Source organism: Trachemys scripta, chromosome 9, assembly GCF_013100865.1.
Source record: "Trachemys scripta elegans isolate TJP31775 chromosome 9, CAS_Tse_1.0, whole genome shotgun sequence".
Lineage (NCBI taxonomy): Eukaryota > Metazoa > Chordata > Testudines > Emydidae > Trachemys > Trachemys scripta.
In genome coordinates this window covers 68,328,690-68,347,461 of record NC_048306.1, presented here as the reverse complement: position 1 = coordinate 68,347,461, position 18,772 = coordinate 68,328,690, and the positions used below count along the sequence as shown (strand labels likewise).

General features: G+C 39.9%; 1 protein-coding gene across 18 annotated transcripts in view; it reads left to right on the top strand.

Annotated features, from left to right (window-relative positions):
- The window catches only part of DOCK10 (dedicator of cytokinesis 10), a 239,284-nt gene that overhangs the window by 52,691 nt on the left and 167,821 nt on the right, over positions 1-18,772 (top strand). Inside the window, exon 1 of one of the 18 annotated variants that reach the window (XM_034780723.1) lies at positions 9,322-9,527. The exons of 15 other annotated variants lie outside the window; for them this stretch is intronic. In XM_034780723.1, the coding sequence (XP_034636614.1) occupies positions 9,423-9,527 (105 nt within the window). In that variant the 5' untranslated portion in view covers positions 9,322-9,422. Of the gene's footprint in view, positions 1-9,321; positions 9,528-18,772 lie in introns of those variants that run through there. 2 more of the 18 variants (XM_034780729.1, XM_034780733.1) reach the window with 2 other exon arrangements.

The following is an 18,772-nucleotide window of genomic DNA, read 5'->3' as shown; positions in this document are numbered from 1 at the left end:
TTCATTGGAGCTACTCTTGGTTTGCACCAGTGCAAATGAAAGGAGAATCATGAGCGAGGAGTAGCAGATAAACATATCATCCACCCTTTGGATTTCCAACGTCGAAATCTGCCCAGAAGTTGCAGCTGATCAGACCAGCAGTATCTTCCCTTGCAACCTCACTCCAAGATGCAGCATAACAGCAAGGTTGCTATGAATGACATGCTGAAAAGAGGAAATAGGAGAGCAGATAGCTGTGCATCTGTTACTAGCTCCCAAGATCCGCATAGATGCAGGGACTGCTCCTTCCACACACAGCTGAGCATGCTTCCCAAATGGGAGAATTGGGAGGAATTTCCATGAGTAGAAACTTGGAAAACCAGTGAAGGGGTAGTAGGTGGCTCAGGATGTACTAACAGCAAGCGCCCATGAATGCTGTTAAGGCTGTTTGAGGTGGGGTGTGTGTGTGTGTGTATATACTGTGAGACCCATTAAGCACTCTGAAATCAAACTCATGACTGACGAAATACTCTCACCAAGGCCTCCCTCTTTCCCTCCCCTCAGGGGGAAGTTTCAACCACAAAGGAGTCCCATGGACTCCGACTGTGCACAAAGAAGCTGGCAAGTACAACCCATTGAAAGCTCATGACACCTCTACTTCCATGAGAGGGTGTGTCTACACCTTTCATGCAGTGCACAAAAATTCAGGAACCTTTCACATATTTGTTCTGCATGAGATAGACTAATACCTGGGGCATGAAGCGAAGGTAAAAGCACAGTGAAAAGAATAGTTTAAATCACTGCACTATCAGCCTAAGAAGAAAACAGATGGATTGACATAGCTGGAGCTGGTGACTTCAGGAGCCAATGTCTGGAAAGGCACATTTAGCAGAGCCCTGGCAGATATTATAAAAGAGACTTGTGTTTTCCTTTCATGGCTGTTTGTTGCAGGGATGTCGTCTCACTGCCTTGGAGAGCTCACCTTGCTAATGTCACAGTTATCATGATGAATTCTCAGCCCTCCTTCAGAGCTAGTTTTACAGATTTGTAGAGCAAGTGAAAGAATGAGCTTGTTTAACCCTTCTGCTGGACTGTTCACATGCTTAAGGTTAAGCAAGTGCTTAAGCGCTTGGTTAGATGAGGGCCTGGGTGCTCAACAGGAACACAACCTATTTGCCTGGCAAATGTCAGCTTTGCATGCCAAGCTGATTCAGTGCTAGAGCAATTCTGAAAAAAGTTGTATTCATTTTAATAATGAAGTATGTTTTTTTTCACTCTTCTTGTTCTCGAAAATGGTAGAACTGTTTTTTTCTCAGTAAAAACATGCTTTCAGGCAAACACTAACTTAGAACATTTCAGCCCCAAAGGTGATGCTTTCGTAAAGTTTTGAGCAGCTGAAGACAAATGGTTAGGACAGAAAGCACTATGCAACTTAAATTGCAGTAGCTGCTTTTTCTCCTGCTGTAATGTTTGCTTTACCTGTCTAAGGAAGAGATCTTAACAAGCAAAGTGTTCCCATTGGTGCATTCACAAACCACTAACAAGCTGTTAACATGTTCAACATCCTGAAGAGACAGATAGTAGTGGTCTTTGGCAAAGAAAGATTGATGTGTGATTTTTGATATGATATGCTTCTGTTGGGATTTTTGGCATTTAGACCATGGAATCTGTATGGGGTGTATGACATCGATAATAATTACTTTCCTAGTTAATGCTCTGACAAAGCTCTGAAGGGATGACAAATTATATCTGATATGATTCTGTCAGTCCAATTGCATGACCCACTTTTAGCAATGTTGCATTGTTGGAGCATGCAGGATCAGATGAACAATAATTATGTGCTTATGAATAGAAAATGAAAGCAAAGGTGATGAATATAAATAGCAATTGCAGTGTATATTTATGTAGTTTATCGGCTAACGCAACCTATACACACACTGTCATCCAGATTATCATTTTCAGTTCCTGAAATATACTAGCACAGCCTTCAGCTCTTGTGACTCCCACACGGCATCCAATTGTTGGTCAGAAAAGATGGGGGAGCCCATGTCAAGGCTGGATCCCCACTTTGAACTTTAGGGTACAAATGTAGGGGCCTGCATGAAAACTTCTAAGCTTAACTACCAGCTTAGCTCTGGTTCCGCTGCCACCATTTCCCAATTAGATTCCCTTCCTGGGAAGCCCTGAGAAACCTTTCACCAATTCCCTGGTGAGTACAGATCCAAACCCCTTGGATCTTAAAACAAGGAGAAATTAACCATCCCCCCTCCTTCCAATAGAGTATGTAACACTGAGCATCTTGCAGAAGATTGCCAGAGGAATGATTACAATAGCATTAAGTGTCAGACTCTCAAGTCTCCCCACAGGGCTCCATCTTTTGTATTTTTTTAACTTCTTTTGGTTCCTGAGTTCACGCCCACGTGCTATGAGTGATGGGAAGTGACTTTTGCAGCTACTTCTGTTTCCTCTGCAGAAGTCAGAAATTTGGTATGACCTTTGCTATTTAGCTCTTTATTTTTTGTGGCTCAAGCAGGAACTGCAACAGATTAGGAAATGCTGCATGCCATTCAAAAGAGACAGACAATGATTTTGTACTCCTTTTGGTGGAGGAAATAACAGAAGATTTCTGTACCATTAATATAGTTTCAGTGTTGGCCTGATTTTACAGAGGCTATAGTCTATATTCCTTCAGCCAGGCTTCTACATCTCAAGAATTTAAGTAGTGTGTGTGTATGTATGTACATATATATGTATGTACATATATGTGTGTATGTGTGTGTGTGTGTGTGTGTGTATGTATATAGATAGATAGATTTTTTTTTTTTACCCTGCAACTTGGCAGCCATTAACATCAGGAAATATAATACTCTGAGTGGATAGATGACTTGGCTTTGGCAAAATAAGCAGTATAAGAATGACCAGAAAAGATTCTCCTTTTGATTTAGTCACTGATTTTAAGAGCTAAATGTTATTCTTATTAGTTATTTTTAGTGGTAGTTATTATTACTATCCCAGTAGATTGTTTGATGGATGATCTTGTGAAAAGGAGAACTTTAAGTAAGCCAATTTAGATTGATACGGAAGAGAATGAACTCCTCTATCCATATAACACGGCCACACATGTGGTGGCAGTGCAACCTTTCACATATCACCTCACCCAGGTGCCTCACGTCTGATGTATGCATGAGAAGGTCTAGAAATGAGACTGGTGTTTAGTTTCCATGTTACTTAGTCATCACCTCTTTACCAATTAGCGCATTCCCTTCTAATATTTATCACCTTCCCTTATCATTCTTTTCTTTCCTTTATTTACTTTTTTTTTTTAATTGCCCTTCCTCATTTGTTTCTCTGGGGGAGCATTTTAGAAGTGTGATATTTTATTATACTTTTGTATATTGTATTTGGTTTTATTGTGTTGTGGAGAATGTGTGGGGATCACATTTTTAAAAGTCCATGTCCAGTGCATGCATGTGCAAGTTCTTCGTATGGGTGCACAAATCAGGGATACGTTTTCAATCTGCTCTGTTTTATGTGTCAGTATCCTTCTGGGACAAAAGTACTGAGCTGACTGCAATGCTTTCATTCTCCTGACACTTGCTGTGAGTTCCTATCATTGCATGTGAGTTCCAATGAGTCTAAAGAAACTCAGGACTCTGAGTTTGTTGTTGAAAGTGGCAGCATTGTTACTTGGAGCTAAGGTTACATTATGATTCCTTTTTGTAGGAATATAGACAGATTATATAGTTTTGGGAGGACAGTATGATTTCAAGTTCAGAACATCAACTATACATTTAAATATTTGGCCTGATATCCTTATAAAGATACTTTTTATTTGAGATTGTTAACTGATGATGTGGACCTTTGACACTTAATATTCATATTTCTATAGGGCCACCATCAAAACACTAAAGAGACAAAGGACAGCAAACCACATTGATGGTTTATTTCTGTATACAGCTACACATGCATGCATCAGTGCATATCATAAATTCAAACTGAAGTCAATGACAACATGAAATAATTCATAGATTTAGGGAGAAAACAAATTACATCAGATGAAGATTTGAACAGTAACAAAGAAAGAAAGAGAGTTGTTATTTTTTAATTGGAGTTTCATTGAAGATAAAGCAGATCAGATACTAACTAGCCATAAAGCTAAGAGAATATATAGCCATTTCTAGAAAAGAAAGAATCACATTGATATACAGATACTTCATATTGTTAGGTTCATTCTAAACATTGATGTTGGCTGAAAATGTTCAGGTAAGACATCAGAGCAGATGCAAACACTGAAGTAACTACCTGACATTTCATCATTTCGCTGAATACTTCAACATTCTCTGGAACCCAAATGTATCAGCCAGATGCAACAGCTCTCAGTTATCAGGCAAGGCTCCTGGAAGTGGGAGAACCTCTTGTGGTGATCCAGTCTGTTTAAAAAAAATAGTTGGGACAACATTGTGGCTTAGTAACATCACTTTGCTACCTGGGGATGCTCATAATACAAATAATAATGTTTACATTACACTTTATGGTTGTGACTTTTAAAGCAGTTCAGGGGACTTAGCCATATTGATTTATCTAATTTAATACTGCTCTATTTGCAACATTAACATGTGTGGTAATCTAAATGCTGCAGGCAAATTACTTGTCTAGCAGCACTGATGTAATGGTCAAGATCTGTGAAAGTCCATAGACTCTAAAGAGCTGTTATTTGCTTGATGGTTGTAAGGAACTTGCTGCCTGCCACTGTCAAGATTAAGGAGTAATTAGGATATAATTTACAGTAGGTGCCAGGAAAGTTTTATTTTACGCTTTTACCAGGAGGTAAGATATTACTGGCCCCAATGGTATTCCCTATTACAGGTACAGAGAATACCTACTCAAAACAGCAACGTCTTACCGACCAGAAAAAAGGTAAAAGAAAGATTTTTTTTTTTTTAAATTACAGCCAGCAGCATACCAGTCCTACTTATATATATTTGTTAACACAATTGCAATTTGTTGTTCCACCACCTCCTACATATTTTCTGTTGATTTCCTCAGTATTCAGACTGTGTGCTTCTCAGTACAGAGATGATGCCTTCTGCTATGCATGTAACACTCAAAGCTTGCGGGTGCTACCAGATATTATAATAAATAATACTGGGAGTCAAATCATTGAAGAAAGACAGGAAGATTCTTAGTGGGGATAGAAAAATGGGTGTAGGTAGAATAAGAAGCAACTTGAACCTAAAATCACCTTTTATTTATGTTGAGGTTCATAGAAGTTCAGTTAACTTCAGGAAGCAGAAATGACAATATCCCTTGAGAAATGCTGCCCTTGCAGGATCTCCAGCCTGACCAGAATCTGGAAGGATAGGAGAGATCCTCCAGTTTCTTGTCAGGTCTCCAGTTTCAGTACAGAGACTTCAGAGATTTGGATAAAGTTCAAAGCTGCATCTTGATTTTGTAATGCTTTTCTGAGCCAAATTAAGGACCAGACTCTGACAAGCCTTTAAATATGCGTGCTGCGAGGGGTGGGAAGTGTGTGACAGATATTGCATCTTTCCGGACATTAAATATATGAATGGTTTATGTATAATTGTGTTCTACTCCATGTGGTGGGGGTACTACAGCTCCTTTGGGAATTTAGACAGTGGGAGGTGTCAAAGGAAGTGATTGCAACTAAACAGCTCTATAGTGGTATCAGCCTCTGGAGGGGTTTATACGTACTGGTTCAAGCTGGGCTCTCCAGAGACTAGAAGACAAAGAAAGGGCTTTTGATATAAAAGGATGAGCTTGAAGTGAAACAAGGCTTTCTTTCTGATCCAGCAAATGAACAGGACCTTCTGTCCAAGAGGGCCCCAGCCATTGTGGAAGGATTGAAATTGGGCCTAGCTCGCCATTGACAGTGGCGAGCTAGGCCCAATAAGACTGAGGGGTAAGCTTTTAGTATGCACATAGGGACTTATTGTTTTTTTTGTAAATATGTTTTGTCTGTAACGCTTTTATCTTAAGAATAAATGTGCTTGCTCAGAAGGAGCTGTGTGGTAACTTGTAACTGATGGCAATGCACTGTTCATAGTCCTCAGAGGAAAAAAAACAATTCTGAGGTATTAGCCATCAGGCAGACTAGTTTCATGGGGATATCACTGTATAAGGCAGGAAGTTATGCAGCCTTAATACTCCCTGGTCAAAAGGTAGTGGGGCAAGGACCACTGCCCAGAGATTGGTGATGTCTGGAGACCTGAGTCTTGACTGGGCACTCCTGGAGTGGACCACAGAGATGTGAGGAGAGATACAGTTGCTGTTACCCTGAAGCTGTGACTGAGTGTGCAAGGCATGCACAAGTGTCTGTCACACTGTTGCAGTCACTGTTCCCTTTTGGGGTTGTGGGAGGGGCGACAATGCTATGCTCATCCCAACCTGGGGCAGTGACTAGATGTCACATTTTGGCCCGACACTTCTGTCCCTTCTCAGGTTCACTTATCAGTAATGTTCAGCCTATTTTCCTGCAGTCAGGCAATAGTGAAAGAGGTTTGAGGAAAGGAAACCTTATGGCCATTTGGCACAATAAAGTGTTAGAGAAAGTGGTCGATATTCTAAAGAGTCTTTGAGAGGAATCTATACCTGCATTAAGTTAACTCAATAGAGTTGAATTTTCCAGCATTAAATTTAATGTCTGGCAAGGACGTTTTGTCTTGGCAGTTCCATCCACTGTGTCATGTGAGAGGCTGTCAGGAATCAACTAGAGTAGAGTGGTGGTTTAAGAGAAAATAAGGAAGAATTCCAGCTTTGTTAATGTTGTGGTTCTGTATTGTTAGCCACTGGAAATGTCTGCATGTCTTGGCAAAGGACTTCTCTCTTTTCCATCTTTTACTGCCAGACGGCGAAGACTTTCACTTCTTTGCTTAATGTGTGTACAGTGAAACCTGTCTTAAGTAATCATTGGAGAGATCATCAAAATTCATTTGCTTAATAGAGATGGTCTTCTAATAAAGAAAAAAGCAGAATTGTGCTCAGTATGCTCAGTAAGGGGGAGGGGTGGTCTCTGAAGGCAGGAAGTTGCCAATTAAGAGCGTTCTGTTGTTCAGGTTCCACTGTATTCTAAGTTGTGAAATGTCATAGACAAAAACAAGCAGGCTAATCCAACTGACATACTGTTTCATAAGGATGTGCTGTAGTGGTTCATACTCCCAAACGGCCATCAGAAGACAAGAACTCTCACATTTAGCATAGGAATACTGCACATGGGTTACTACTAGAAATATGGAATACTGCAGAGGTTTTGAAAGATGCCTAAAGACATTCAGGAGTTGAAAAGGGTTAGTTGGAAATTGGACGGAAAACATGGCACTGAGGACAAAGTCGCAGGCCTCAGACTATGTGCTGCATGTAACAAATTATAGAAATGTTATTTTTACTGCAGTTTGAAGCTTTTTGAAAGAGGAATGCATGGCTAGCTGGTGCACCCACAACTCTGGAAGAGAGACATAGCTCAGCCATGGTGAGAATTAAGGAAAACTGTTAATTGCCTTGGATCAAACACATCATTTAAAAAAAAAAAAAAAAAAAAAAAAAAAGGAATGACATGTAAAGAGAATCTATGATGGGAAAATATAGCATGACACGTATCCTCAGCAATGGCCAAGCAGTGGTGGTGGAAAAGTGTCTTTTGTGCTCTCCTGGGACATCTATATACTGATCTAATCCCCTAGTTTAATTTAGAGTAGTTTGACAGCTGACCTAAATTATACTGCTGCCATCGTCTTCAAGAAGCTGATACAGTAGCCTTGGCTTGCCAGAATGTAAGAAGCCCCAAGACCTGGCCCCATCTCCAGTACATACCCACCCTGGCAGAAGGGACAGAGATGTCTAGGAGCTGTTATACTGGCTCGACATCACTGGAGGATCCCAGTATTCTGGGATTGATCCTCCTGTGGTTAGCTCTGTAAGCTCTAAACCTGTTTTGTACCAGTAATGCCTATGAAGGGGACTGCAAGTTAATTGGCTGAAATAGCTTTTGGGGAGATGGCTATACAGTATATCGGGCAGATATAATGTGACCTGAGGAAATCATGGGACTGTATGCATCAGTGATACTTCCTATATGCCATGGTTACCAATGCCTTAGATTAATAATGCTTTTATAGAAACGCAGCCTGGATGTTACAGAAAGGTAATCTTTTAGCCTTCCTATATGTGACGCTGTAGAATTAGAACTAGATGGCCAAATTCTGTTCAGTTAGAATGATATAAATGCAGAGTAAGTCAGATGACACCAAACTGACACATTCCTTTTTGAAGCCAGCAGAATTACCCTGGATTCAGACTGTTGTTAAAGGGAGAGTACGCTTAAAAATCCCAACACAAAAAGGAGGATGTAGAAAGTGTTCTGAGAAGTGTTGTAAATAGGGAAGAGAGAGGGATTTTTAAAAAAAAAAAATAGAGTATTTTCAGAAGATATTTCCTCTTTAACCGTTTTTTAGACTACATTCTCTGGTAATAAATATTCTTTTATTCAGATATTTTATACATCAGTGGGGAGGAAATATTAAAAGCAGAAATTTCTTGTATTATATCTTACATGTCAAAAACATAATTTGAACAATTATATAACAAAGGTGTCTATAGCTGTCTGTCTATAGATGTAACATTTTCAGAGCTTTTCTTCCTCTTATTGGCCGTTGAGAAAGATGAACTGTTATTCAGATACAAAAAGTGGAGGTTGTTTGACATCAGATGTCTGAAAATGATGATCTAAGTAACTGTTCTTAAAAATGGGAGTTGTCGTGGATAGCAAAGAAGATTCTTGTCTTGAGAATAAACTTTTTTTTTTGGTTTATTCAGGTTGCAAATGCATATGTAACAGCAGCTGTGTCCATACAAGCAGAACTCAGTCAGAGGCAATGCGTAGTGTGTGTGTGGTTTACGCAGGGTCACGTGCCCCCCCCCCCCCCCCCCCGATTTCTGCCAGGGTTTATCTGCCCTGCCGTGAACCCTGCTGCAGACCATCAAAACCTTTAAATTGTGCCCCCGCCCCACTATTGTCTCTGAACTCAGTCATTCTGGCTTTCGACCAGTGAAGAGTTTGGCAGGGGAGGGGGCTGGTAAAACAAAAATGTTTTTTTGGAGGCAAAGATAGACGCTTAGCTGTAATAATTTCTCTACAACTTCCTCTTTCAATCTGCTATAAAGACAAGGTGCTAAGCTTTTATTTATGGCTTAATGAGATACTGTCTTCCCAATAGCGGAATACTACTCACAGGAAGCAATGAGTTATTGCTGGTTTTCTTTTCCTTTCTGTTCAGTTACTGTGGATACAGCATGTGTTAAGTTTTAGACACACTTCCCTCTTGAACAGTCTTCAGTTGGGTTCCTGAAGCTGCTGAAGCAAAAAGGTTAAAGGAGCACAGTTTTTAAAGAGCGATTTGTTTGCTGCTTGAGTTCCCATTGATACAATGAGCTTTCGAGGGAAAGTTTTCAAAAGGGAGCCCAGTGAACTATGGAGGAAGAGAAGGACTGTTAGGCGAGTAAATCAAGGGGAAATTCACAGATTAAGTTGCGTATGTATATTTATTTATTTTTCTTTTGTCTACTGCTTTTCAAGACTGGTTAAAAATAACAGTGCAAATCCTCATCAGCAGCCTACTCCTGGGTGGTAAGGGGCGTGGGATTTGGTCCTTGGTATCTCTATATGAAAAAGAATCAAGGAATGATTGAATGAAATGAAAGCATTGAGACCTCAGTGTGTATGATGGAACCTATGATATAGCAGAAGAACTTGTATAAAGCAAGTGCTGATACTTTTACTCATGCAGAATTATACTTTGTAACACACTGAAGCCAATGGTGCTACTTGTAAAGTGCTGCTCTTTGTGAGTAAGGGTATCACAATCTGACTCTATGCAGTTTGTGCCTGTATTGTGTTTTTGAGAGGGGAAAAAAAAGAAAACCAATATTCTTTTACAGTAGTGTGGACAAGTGGAGAGGGCTCTGGACAAAAAGACCTGGGTAGAAATCCTGCCCCATTGAAGTCAATGGGAGTTTTGCCATGGACTGCAATCAGGCAAGGATTTCACCTCTGAGATTTACTACTGGTCCTGCCATTAATTCACTGTGGGACATTGGGCGAGTCACTTAACAACTCTACGTGTAAGTTTCCCATGGTGTCAATGTTTACCGGCCTTTGTAAAGTGCTTTGAGCTTACAGCATTACTTTTAGAGATAATGGGTCCTTTTCCTCACATAGGTATTATGAACATTTGTGGAAGACCTGGGTTAATATGTTATATCAGTGGTTCTCAAACTTTTGTACTGGTGACCCCTTTCACATAGCAAGCCTCTTAGCGTGACCCCCTTTATAAATTAAAAACACTTTTAAATATATTTAACACCATTACAAATGCTGGAGGTAAAGTGGGGTTGGGTGGAGGCTGACAGCTTGCGACTCCCCATATAATAACCTCGCAACCGCCTGAGGGATCCTGACCCCAGTTTGAGAACCCCTGTGTTATAACATGTATTTTTTTCATATATTAGTGGAGACTCCTTTTTCTGGTGATTGTAAGAAAATTAATACACTTGAAAGAGAAGTTATTTTAACTAGCCCTCTTCAAGAGGAAAAAATCCCAAACCTTTGATACATTAAAATTTGGTCAGCCAGGTTGACTTGAGACTTAGGTTCACAGTTCCCCGAGATAAGTGTTTTGTTTCTGCTTGCTGAGATATCTTTCAGTCTTCCATGTAAGAGATATTTATGACATGGAAATGAATCGGCAAAAATAACTTTAAAATGAAGTTCTTGTTGGTCTAGCTCATTGTCAGGCAATTGAAGACACCATGGGCCAGACTTCCAAATGAACTCAAAAATTGCAGGCAAATTTTCAGAAGATCTCAGCTCCCATTTGGGTACTGAAATAAATGGCCAGGTTTTCAAAGTATCACAACAAGGGCTACTGGGTGCGGCTGAGCACTTCTTTAGGCTGAGGTCCTTTGAAATTCTAGCCCCGTGAGTCTGTTCCTGTTAGTGGCAAAACTCAGTGGTACAGGATCAAGTTGTATGTGCCTGAAAACTAAAACATCTTAAGAGTCTTAAAATGACAGCACTATCTTTGTGGCACATGAAAAAAACTTGTGGGTTTTTTTTTTTTGGAAAAATTTGAAAACTGAAGCATTTAGATGTACTATTCCTTTTAGCCTTTACTAATGGTAATTATTCTCTCTTGTTTTGTTCTGACAGCATATAAAGGGAAATCTAAAACTTCATTCCTTTTGTCAACTTTTTATAGTCAATCTGCATTTCTCATAGCTTATAGATCTCAACATTTAAGCTTCATAATACTTTGTCGCTTTATAATAACAGCCTAGTCTTGGTCCCATTGAAGTCAATAAGACTTTGATGGATTCAGGACATTGTTGCATGATTTATCACATAAAATCCTAGGCTAAGAGGACTTTTGGCCTCATCCTGCAAATCCTAATGTATGTGAATAATGACCACTAATGCAGCATCAGGCCTAAAGGAAAATAGGATCACAAGCTTGCTAGTGATAAACTACAGTATAATAGAAGTAGTGAAAGTAAACACATTGTTTTTAAATGGATGTAAGTACATTTGCTAATACTTGTTCACACTTGGGGCTAGAGCATCAGCTAGTGTAAACTGTCCTAATTATTTTGATTTTGAATGGTGCCACACTGATGTACAGCAACTGAAGTTCTGGCCCTTAAAAGTCTAAATAGTGATTTCTAGAAGATGATAAAAACAGTATCCTTTGAATTGTGCATCTAGCCATTCTGAAGGAAAAGGGACTTAGAGTACTAAAGGGTTATCCGGAAGCAGAAACCAATGCTATGTACTATCAGACATTCAGACATTCTTATTACATTTTCCTTTAGGTGACTGGCTGTTGTAATTTCTGTGTTCATTTAAGTGGGATTTTTTAACAAAGCCTGGCATTTGCTCTGAACTGTGTTCTTTTTAACTTCAGGTTACACTAAGATGGAACTACTGTCACATATTATTCTGCTAGTGTATTTCTCCATAGTTTGTTTAGCCCCTAGGCGAGTAGCAAAACATGGGTTCCCTCAGATTTACTTCTGCTGTTTGCAGCTGGTCTTTCCACCCAGTATTTCATAACTGGAGCGCACAGATTCTTGTGCCAAGGGCATTTTTGCTGTCAATCAGTAGTTGCTCTTTGCAGAGTAGCTGCAGATATCCTCAGTGTGTCAAGATGCTATGGATCCAAGTAGTGAAGGCAGTGAGCTCAGCACTTCACAGGAAGCAATTAGGGGTATACAGGCTCTGTGTTTGCTGTAACGGGTTGTCTAATATCTGCCAGAAACTATTTTGTAAATACTTTAATTATCTCTGAATGATTTAGAATGTCTGTAGATTTTGGATAAGTTCACTATAGTTGGCCTGGTTCTGGTCCCGTTTACAGTGGTGTAACTATATTAATTTCACTGGAGATGCTCCTGATGAACATCAGCGTGAGGGCAGAAACAAGCCCAGTATATCTGTCTGGGCTGTTAAGACATCTGTATAGCCAGTGATCACTTTTACAAATGAATCCTTGATAGAATGCAGAAAAACATACTAAAATATAATTATTTATTGAGATATATCTACTTTTCATGCAGTATAATTGACTATATTGTAACTGACTGCAGAATAGATAGACGAAAGAAGAGAGATCTCCATTGTATGACAATGACATATTATTAAGTACAGCATAGAAATCAAGTGGAACAATCTCTAAAGAATATTTGCAAAATATTTAGAGTGGATGTAAGAATTTGTGCTATGTGTATTTTTGCTTTTGATTACAGAGATTTATAAGATGGCACAGTATTTGAAAGGAGTATTTAGCAGTAGTTTTATAATGTCCCAGATCAAAACTAAAGGAGAATTTAAAACCTACCCATGCCAAAACATATTCTGTGGCCACAAATTGTGATTTTTATCATGAAACTCATGATATTTGGTGTTTTGATTAAAGCTTCAACTTATAAACTCATTTGATGTTGTAAGACTTGCAGCTTTCATCTAAGAAAAGAAAAATATAAAAAAAGAAGTTTCTAGCCCTCCTGGACATACACTGGAAACCGTAGTCTAAGTGTACCGTAAGGCTCAAAAATAAAAAGAATCCATTAAAAAAAACCTCATGATTTTAGAGGCCTCATTCTTGATGCTGGAATATTTCAGATTTGCAGTGTTGAACACATTCACAGGCATGCCATCGATTAGTCCAAATGCTATGTATTACAATTTGTAGTGCGCACGCCACTTCCTTTCTCAGTGGAGGAGGTGTGCTAGATTGGACTGGCAGAGGAACGACCACTCCTGGCGTCCTGGTTGGAGTGAGTCATGTTCTCCTGCACCAGAGCCCTCACTCCCTTTTCTCCTTGCCCAGAATACAGGTGGAAAATATCCATAGATGGAGCTGGGGAGAGGTAGACTGGAGCAGACTCCACTGCCCCAAAATACCCATTGGCCAATTCCAGGGGAGGTAGAGAGCCATTTGGCATTTGTGGGCCCATAGCCATTCTGCTGGTGCAAGTTGCCCTTCCTGCTTTGCCCTATGGGGCTTAGTTGTCAGAGCTGGGTAAAATAATATAATAAAATAGGAAGGGATCCTTATTTAAGTAAATATTTTAGCAACTTGTGCTGGTGTCCAGTGCAGATCAAAAGGCCAGCTTCTGGGGTGAATTTGATCACAGTCCCAAGAGGGACGGATGGACCCTGTTAGCCTGTGGGGTGAGAGGAGGTCTTAAGTCTTCAAAAACTGAGGTCTTCCTCTTCTTTACCCTCATTTCCCCATGCAGTGGGAGGGTGGCAGGGTGAAGCTGAATCAGAAGTTGGGATTTGGGTAAGGGAGTTAACTCCCATTCCTTGGTTGTATGACATCAGACTGTTCAACCCCATGCTGGACCCAATTAATGCCTGGTGGCCAACATATATCCTTAATATTAAAAATAAACTACATTTGTGGAATGCTGCTTTAAATCCATTAGATGTGTATGTCGTACTTCTCTTGTGTGTCCTGATCAAATGCAAATAACACTTCTCTACGGCCAAAATGCTTCTGAAATAAATGTAGTCAAACTTTACTAATTCCGGGTCACTGAGAACGAAAATGATGCTTAAAATTGTTGATTGGCTCTAGTTTTCAAGATATGCTATTGGGTCAGTATATACGACCCTTGACTTGGGAATGGCGGGGGATAAGTGAGTTATAAAGGGATGGGATCTCAATTTAAACCAGAAATGACTAAAATACATCTTTGACTGGATCTATGAATAAATCTATGACTGGGTTTGGACAGTACTTGCTTTTTAGGCAAAACAATGAATGATGCAGTCTGAAGCTGGTATTGCATCATACATGATATGAATTGCATCATTTTATTCCTAGAAGTCATGGATGATGCAATCATAACAAAGCTTACATCACTCTGCTGAACAAATTGCCCTATATCAGCTCTAGAAATCATACAGTGTCGTGCTCTCTTATTTGTCAGTGTTTGATTTTGCAAAGGGACACATTTCTGTTTAGCCAAAGTGAGCAGAGATGCCTCGTACTTGTGTGAACAGTGCAGATAACTTCTGCTATGTTTGTGGTGAAGTGACTTTTACATCACAAAAGCGCAGTATAACCACTATGGTTAAGAAAGCCTATCACCTTTATTTTGGCTGCAAAATTGGAGATCAGGACAAGAGGTGGGCCCCACACATATGCTGCAACACTTGTGCAACGAATCTTCACCAGTGGTTGAACAGGAAAAGGAAATCTATGCCTTTTGCAGTGCCAATGATTTGGAGAGAGCCAACAGATCATACCAGCAGTTGTTACTTCTGCATAGTACCTCCAGTTGGGAAAGGTGTGTCAAAGAGGAAAAAGTGGACTGTGCGTTATCCAAACATTCCATCAGCTATACGCCCAGTACCCCACGGAGAAGGACTGCCGGTTCCTGATGCACCAGAATCATTCTCACTTGAGTCAGACGAGGAAGAGGATGAAACTTCTGGTCCTGAACCATCAATGTCACAGGACCCACATTTTCTCCCATCCTCCTCCTCTGAACCACACCTCAGAACACAAGGTGAACTGAATGACCTTGTCAGGGATTTGGAACTACCCAAGAGTAAGGCAGAGCTGTTGGGCTCCAGACTACAGCAGTGGAATCTCCTGGCAGGTGATGTTAGGGTTTCCATGTTCCGTGACCATCAAAAGGATCTTGTCCCATTCTTCTTCATGGAAGGTGATCTTGTAGCCTGCAACAACATCGATGATGAGATGGCAGCCCTCAACATCGTTCACGATCCAGATGAGTGGAGACTGTTCATTGATTCATCGAAGACAAGTCTTAAAGCTGTTTTACTGCATAATGGCAATGTTTTGCCATCAATTCCAGTTGGTCATGCAGTCCATATGAAGGAAACCCATGACAACATGAAACAACTTTTGAGGTACATTAACTATGACCAACATCAGTGGCAGCTTTGTGGCGATTTGAAGGTTGTTGCTCTCTTGCTTGGTCTGCAGACTGGATACACAAGTACTGCTGTTTTCTCTGCGAATGGGATAGTCGTGCAAGAGATTCCCACTACATCAAGAAAGATTGGCCACTCCGACAGTCATTGGAGGCTGGGAGGAAAAGTGTTCAGCATCCACCACATGTTGTATCAAGGAAGATTTTGTTACCACCCTTACACATCAAGCTGGGTCTGATGAAGAACTTTGTCAAGGCCATTGACAAAACACAAGCAGCTTTCAAGTACCTCCGTAGAAAATTTCCAAGGTTAAGTGAAGCTAAGATAAAGGAAGGTGTCTTTGTTGGTCCTCAGATTCGTGAACTTCTTCGAGATGATGCATTTGACCATGCACTGCGTGGCAAGGAAAAGACGGCATGGAAAGCCTTCCAGTTAGTGGCAATAAATTTTCTCGGAAACAACAAGGCAGACAACTACAGATTGTTGGTGGAAAACCTCTTCAAGGCATACAAAAGCCTTGGTTGTAACATGTCACTAAAGATATATTTTTTGCACTCTCATCTAGATTTTTTTCCACTGAACTGCAGAGCAGTGAGTGACGAGCACGGCGAGCGATTTCACCAGGACATTGCAACAATGGAGAAATGCTATCAGGGCAAATGGAGCCCATCAATGCTTGCAGACTATTGCTGGACAGTGACAAGAGATGCTCCATTTAATGAATACAAGAGACAAGCCAAGAAGCGCCGAGTAGACAATGAATAGGACTAAACTATGTACATAATAGTTTTTTGCCTTTTGTTTCATAATCAATTTTATTTATATAACCCTTTTGCTGATTTTTAAAGTGTTACATAAACAGGACGGGTGAAATATTATCATGTAAAGCAACCATAAACACATGAAAAGACCTAGATTTACAATTTATGATTAAAACTCTACTATCTACACAATATACATAGACATCAAATATAAAAACTTAAATATCTTAGAAACAGTAGCCAATCAGTTGTTTTAATTGTCATATTTGAATTCAGCACATCAAAATACATAAAGATAGCACATTTTATCTCTGAAGCAGGCGATTTCTCAAAAATTGGAGACCAGTGTAACAGAAATGTGTTCTATTTAGCCGTAACCCAGATTTAAAATACTTGCAGTGGTATTAGTTGGCCATGCCATTTCGTAACTCAGCAAAGTTGTTGTTCCAAGGCAGCCTTTCTTAAGCTTTTGCAGACATCATTAATGTAAATTCTCCAAGTATTATATGGGTGAAATTTACACTACCTCCAAAATGCCTGTTTAAATGAACTTTGTGCTGAAACCACTGATAGAATTTACCACCCCAACCTGCCAGCGGGCCCAGTGGACCACTACCACTTTAATTCCTGTGTGAGACAGTGGATCCATATAATTGTGAATCTCTTCAGCATGTTGTCAAACAACCCTTACACAATCGCTTAATCAGGGCTAATGCAGAGTCCCCATCTATGATCCATAGGGAAGGCAGAGATACACCTCCCTCCACAGCATGAAGTAGTTGCTATGAGGCAGCTCCGCTGCAGCCCAATTTTCTGGCCCAGGCCAGAGGTTTGATATTCCCCTCTCAAACCTGCCACCTGTCCCCTACATACAACCCAAGTGTTCAGACTCTACGAAGGTGAAGTGAATTTCATCCTGGGAATCTGTCACCTCTGCATAATTGCTTTGAGGTTGAAATTAATGTGATGGCTTTAAAAGAAAACATTTTGCCAGTGTTGTTATATTCCGTTCTGATTAGTGTCATATAAAGGGAGAACAAATGGAGCAGCTGTTTGGAGCCAAGGGATGTTTTGTGTAAATAAAACTATAAACCCTAGTATATTGACAAGACTTTTTTCACCCTAAGTTACCTACGAACAAGTATTTAGTCAACGCCTGTGAAATATCTACAATTTAGAAACCTGCTAGCAGCATTTTAAATTGAAGAATAAAAAAGTCTACTTTTTTAATTAATTAAATTAAAAATTTCACCAATATGTTCAGGGATCATAATGACACTTGTATAGTAATGGGAATTCCAGCAATTGGTTTATTGTATGAGATTTATTTATTCTTTTCCCCAAAGTGTTTAGAGCTAAACTTCCACCTACTGTGTAAAGTGGGCCAAACAATTAATTTTCTTGTTCTTATGAATATTCTTCCAAACCTTATCTGTAATTCTGCCTAATTGTAGACATTAGGTAGAATTATAGATAGTATTCAGACATTGTAGACATGTCACGTGCTAGCCATATGGGATTTACATACAGATATATAGCCCTGATGCAGGAAAGCACTTAGGCATGCATGTAATTTTAAATACCAAAACAGGATTTCACTATATGCTTAAAATTAAACACAGGCTGAAGCATCTTTCATGATCCCTTGAAAAGTTTTCTGGCTTTGTGTCACTGAAATCTCCGAAAGCTACAGGAGACCACACCTTTCAAAATCAAAATGGCCTGAACTAGTCATCCATATGCTTGTCAAGATAGTGTTTTCAGTTTTGCAAGTATCTGCTTCTCTGAAGTTCATTATGTCAGCTTCCATCAACACAGTAGACAAACATTGGTTTGGAGCTACAGAACTACAGTAATTACAGCGATGAGCAGTTACAATCCATCTCCTCCAAAGTTAATTTGTACAATATAAGCATGATCCTTTTCATTAGCTCAGGCAAATTTTCCATAGACTTCAATAGAAATTTTGCCTGAATAGAGGATGCAGGCCCAAGTCCCAAGGAAGATAGATGGTTTTTTTTTTTTTTTTTTTTTACATTGTTGAACACCACAACAAGACATTGTTTAGGTTTCCTGTACTCTCTCTAGAATTGAACTTCACTACTATGAACCACATCCTGAACAAGGTTACAATATGTAATGGTAAAGAGTTTGATAGCCATAGATGGCTGCATTAAATGGCTGTGCACCAGGCTGAAGCAGCATAAGGATGGTTAGACCCAGTATATAAAGAATGAAGAGGGAACACGCTCCAATTCTGTATAGGAACTCCCTGCCTCCCTCCCAGTCCTGTGAGTAGCCTTCATGGAAACTGGCGCTCTCTCCCACTGCTTGAGATGCAAACGTGACTGTAGCCAGGGCCGGATTTCCAATTAGGCACAGTAGGCATGTGCCTAGGGGCCTGGTGTTCTAGGGGCACCTAAAAGTTAAAAGTAGGTTAAAAGTTTAAAAGTTAATACAGTAGAACCTCAGAGTTACAAACATCTCAGGAATGGAGGTTGTCCATAACTCTGAAGAAGAGTTCAGCCACATGGGGGGTTCAGGTTGCAGC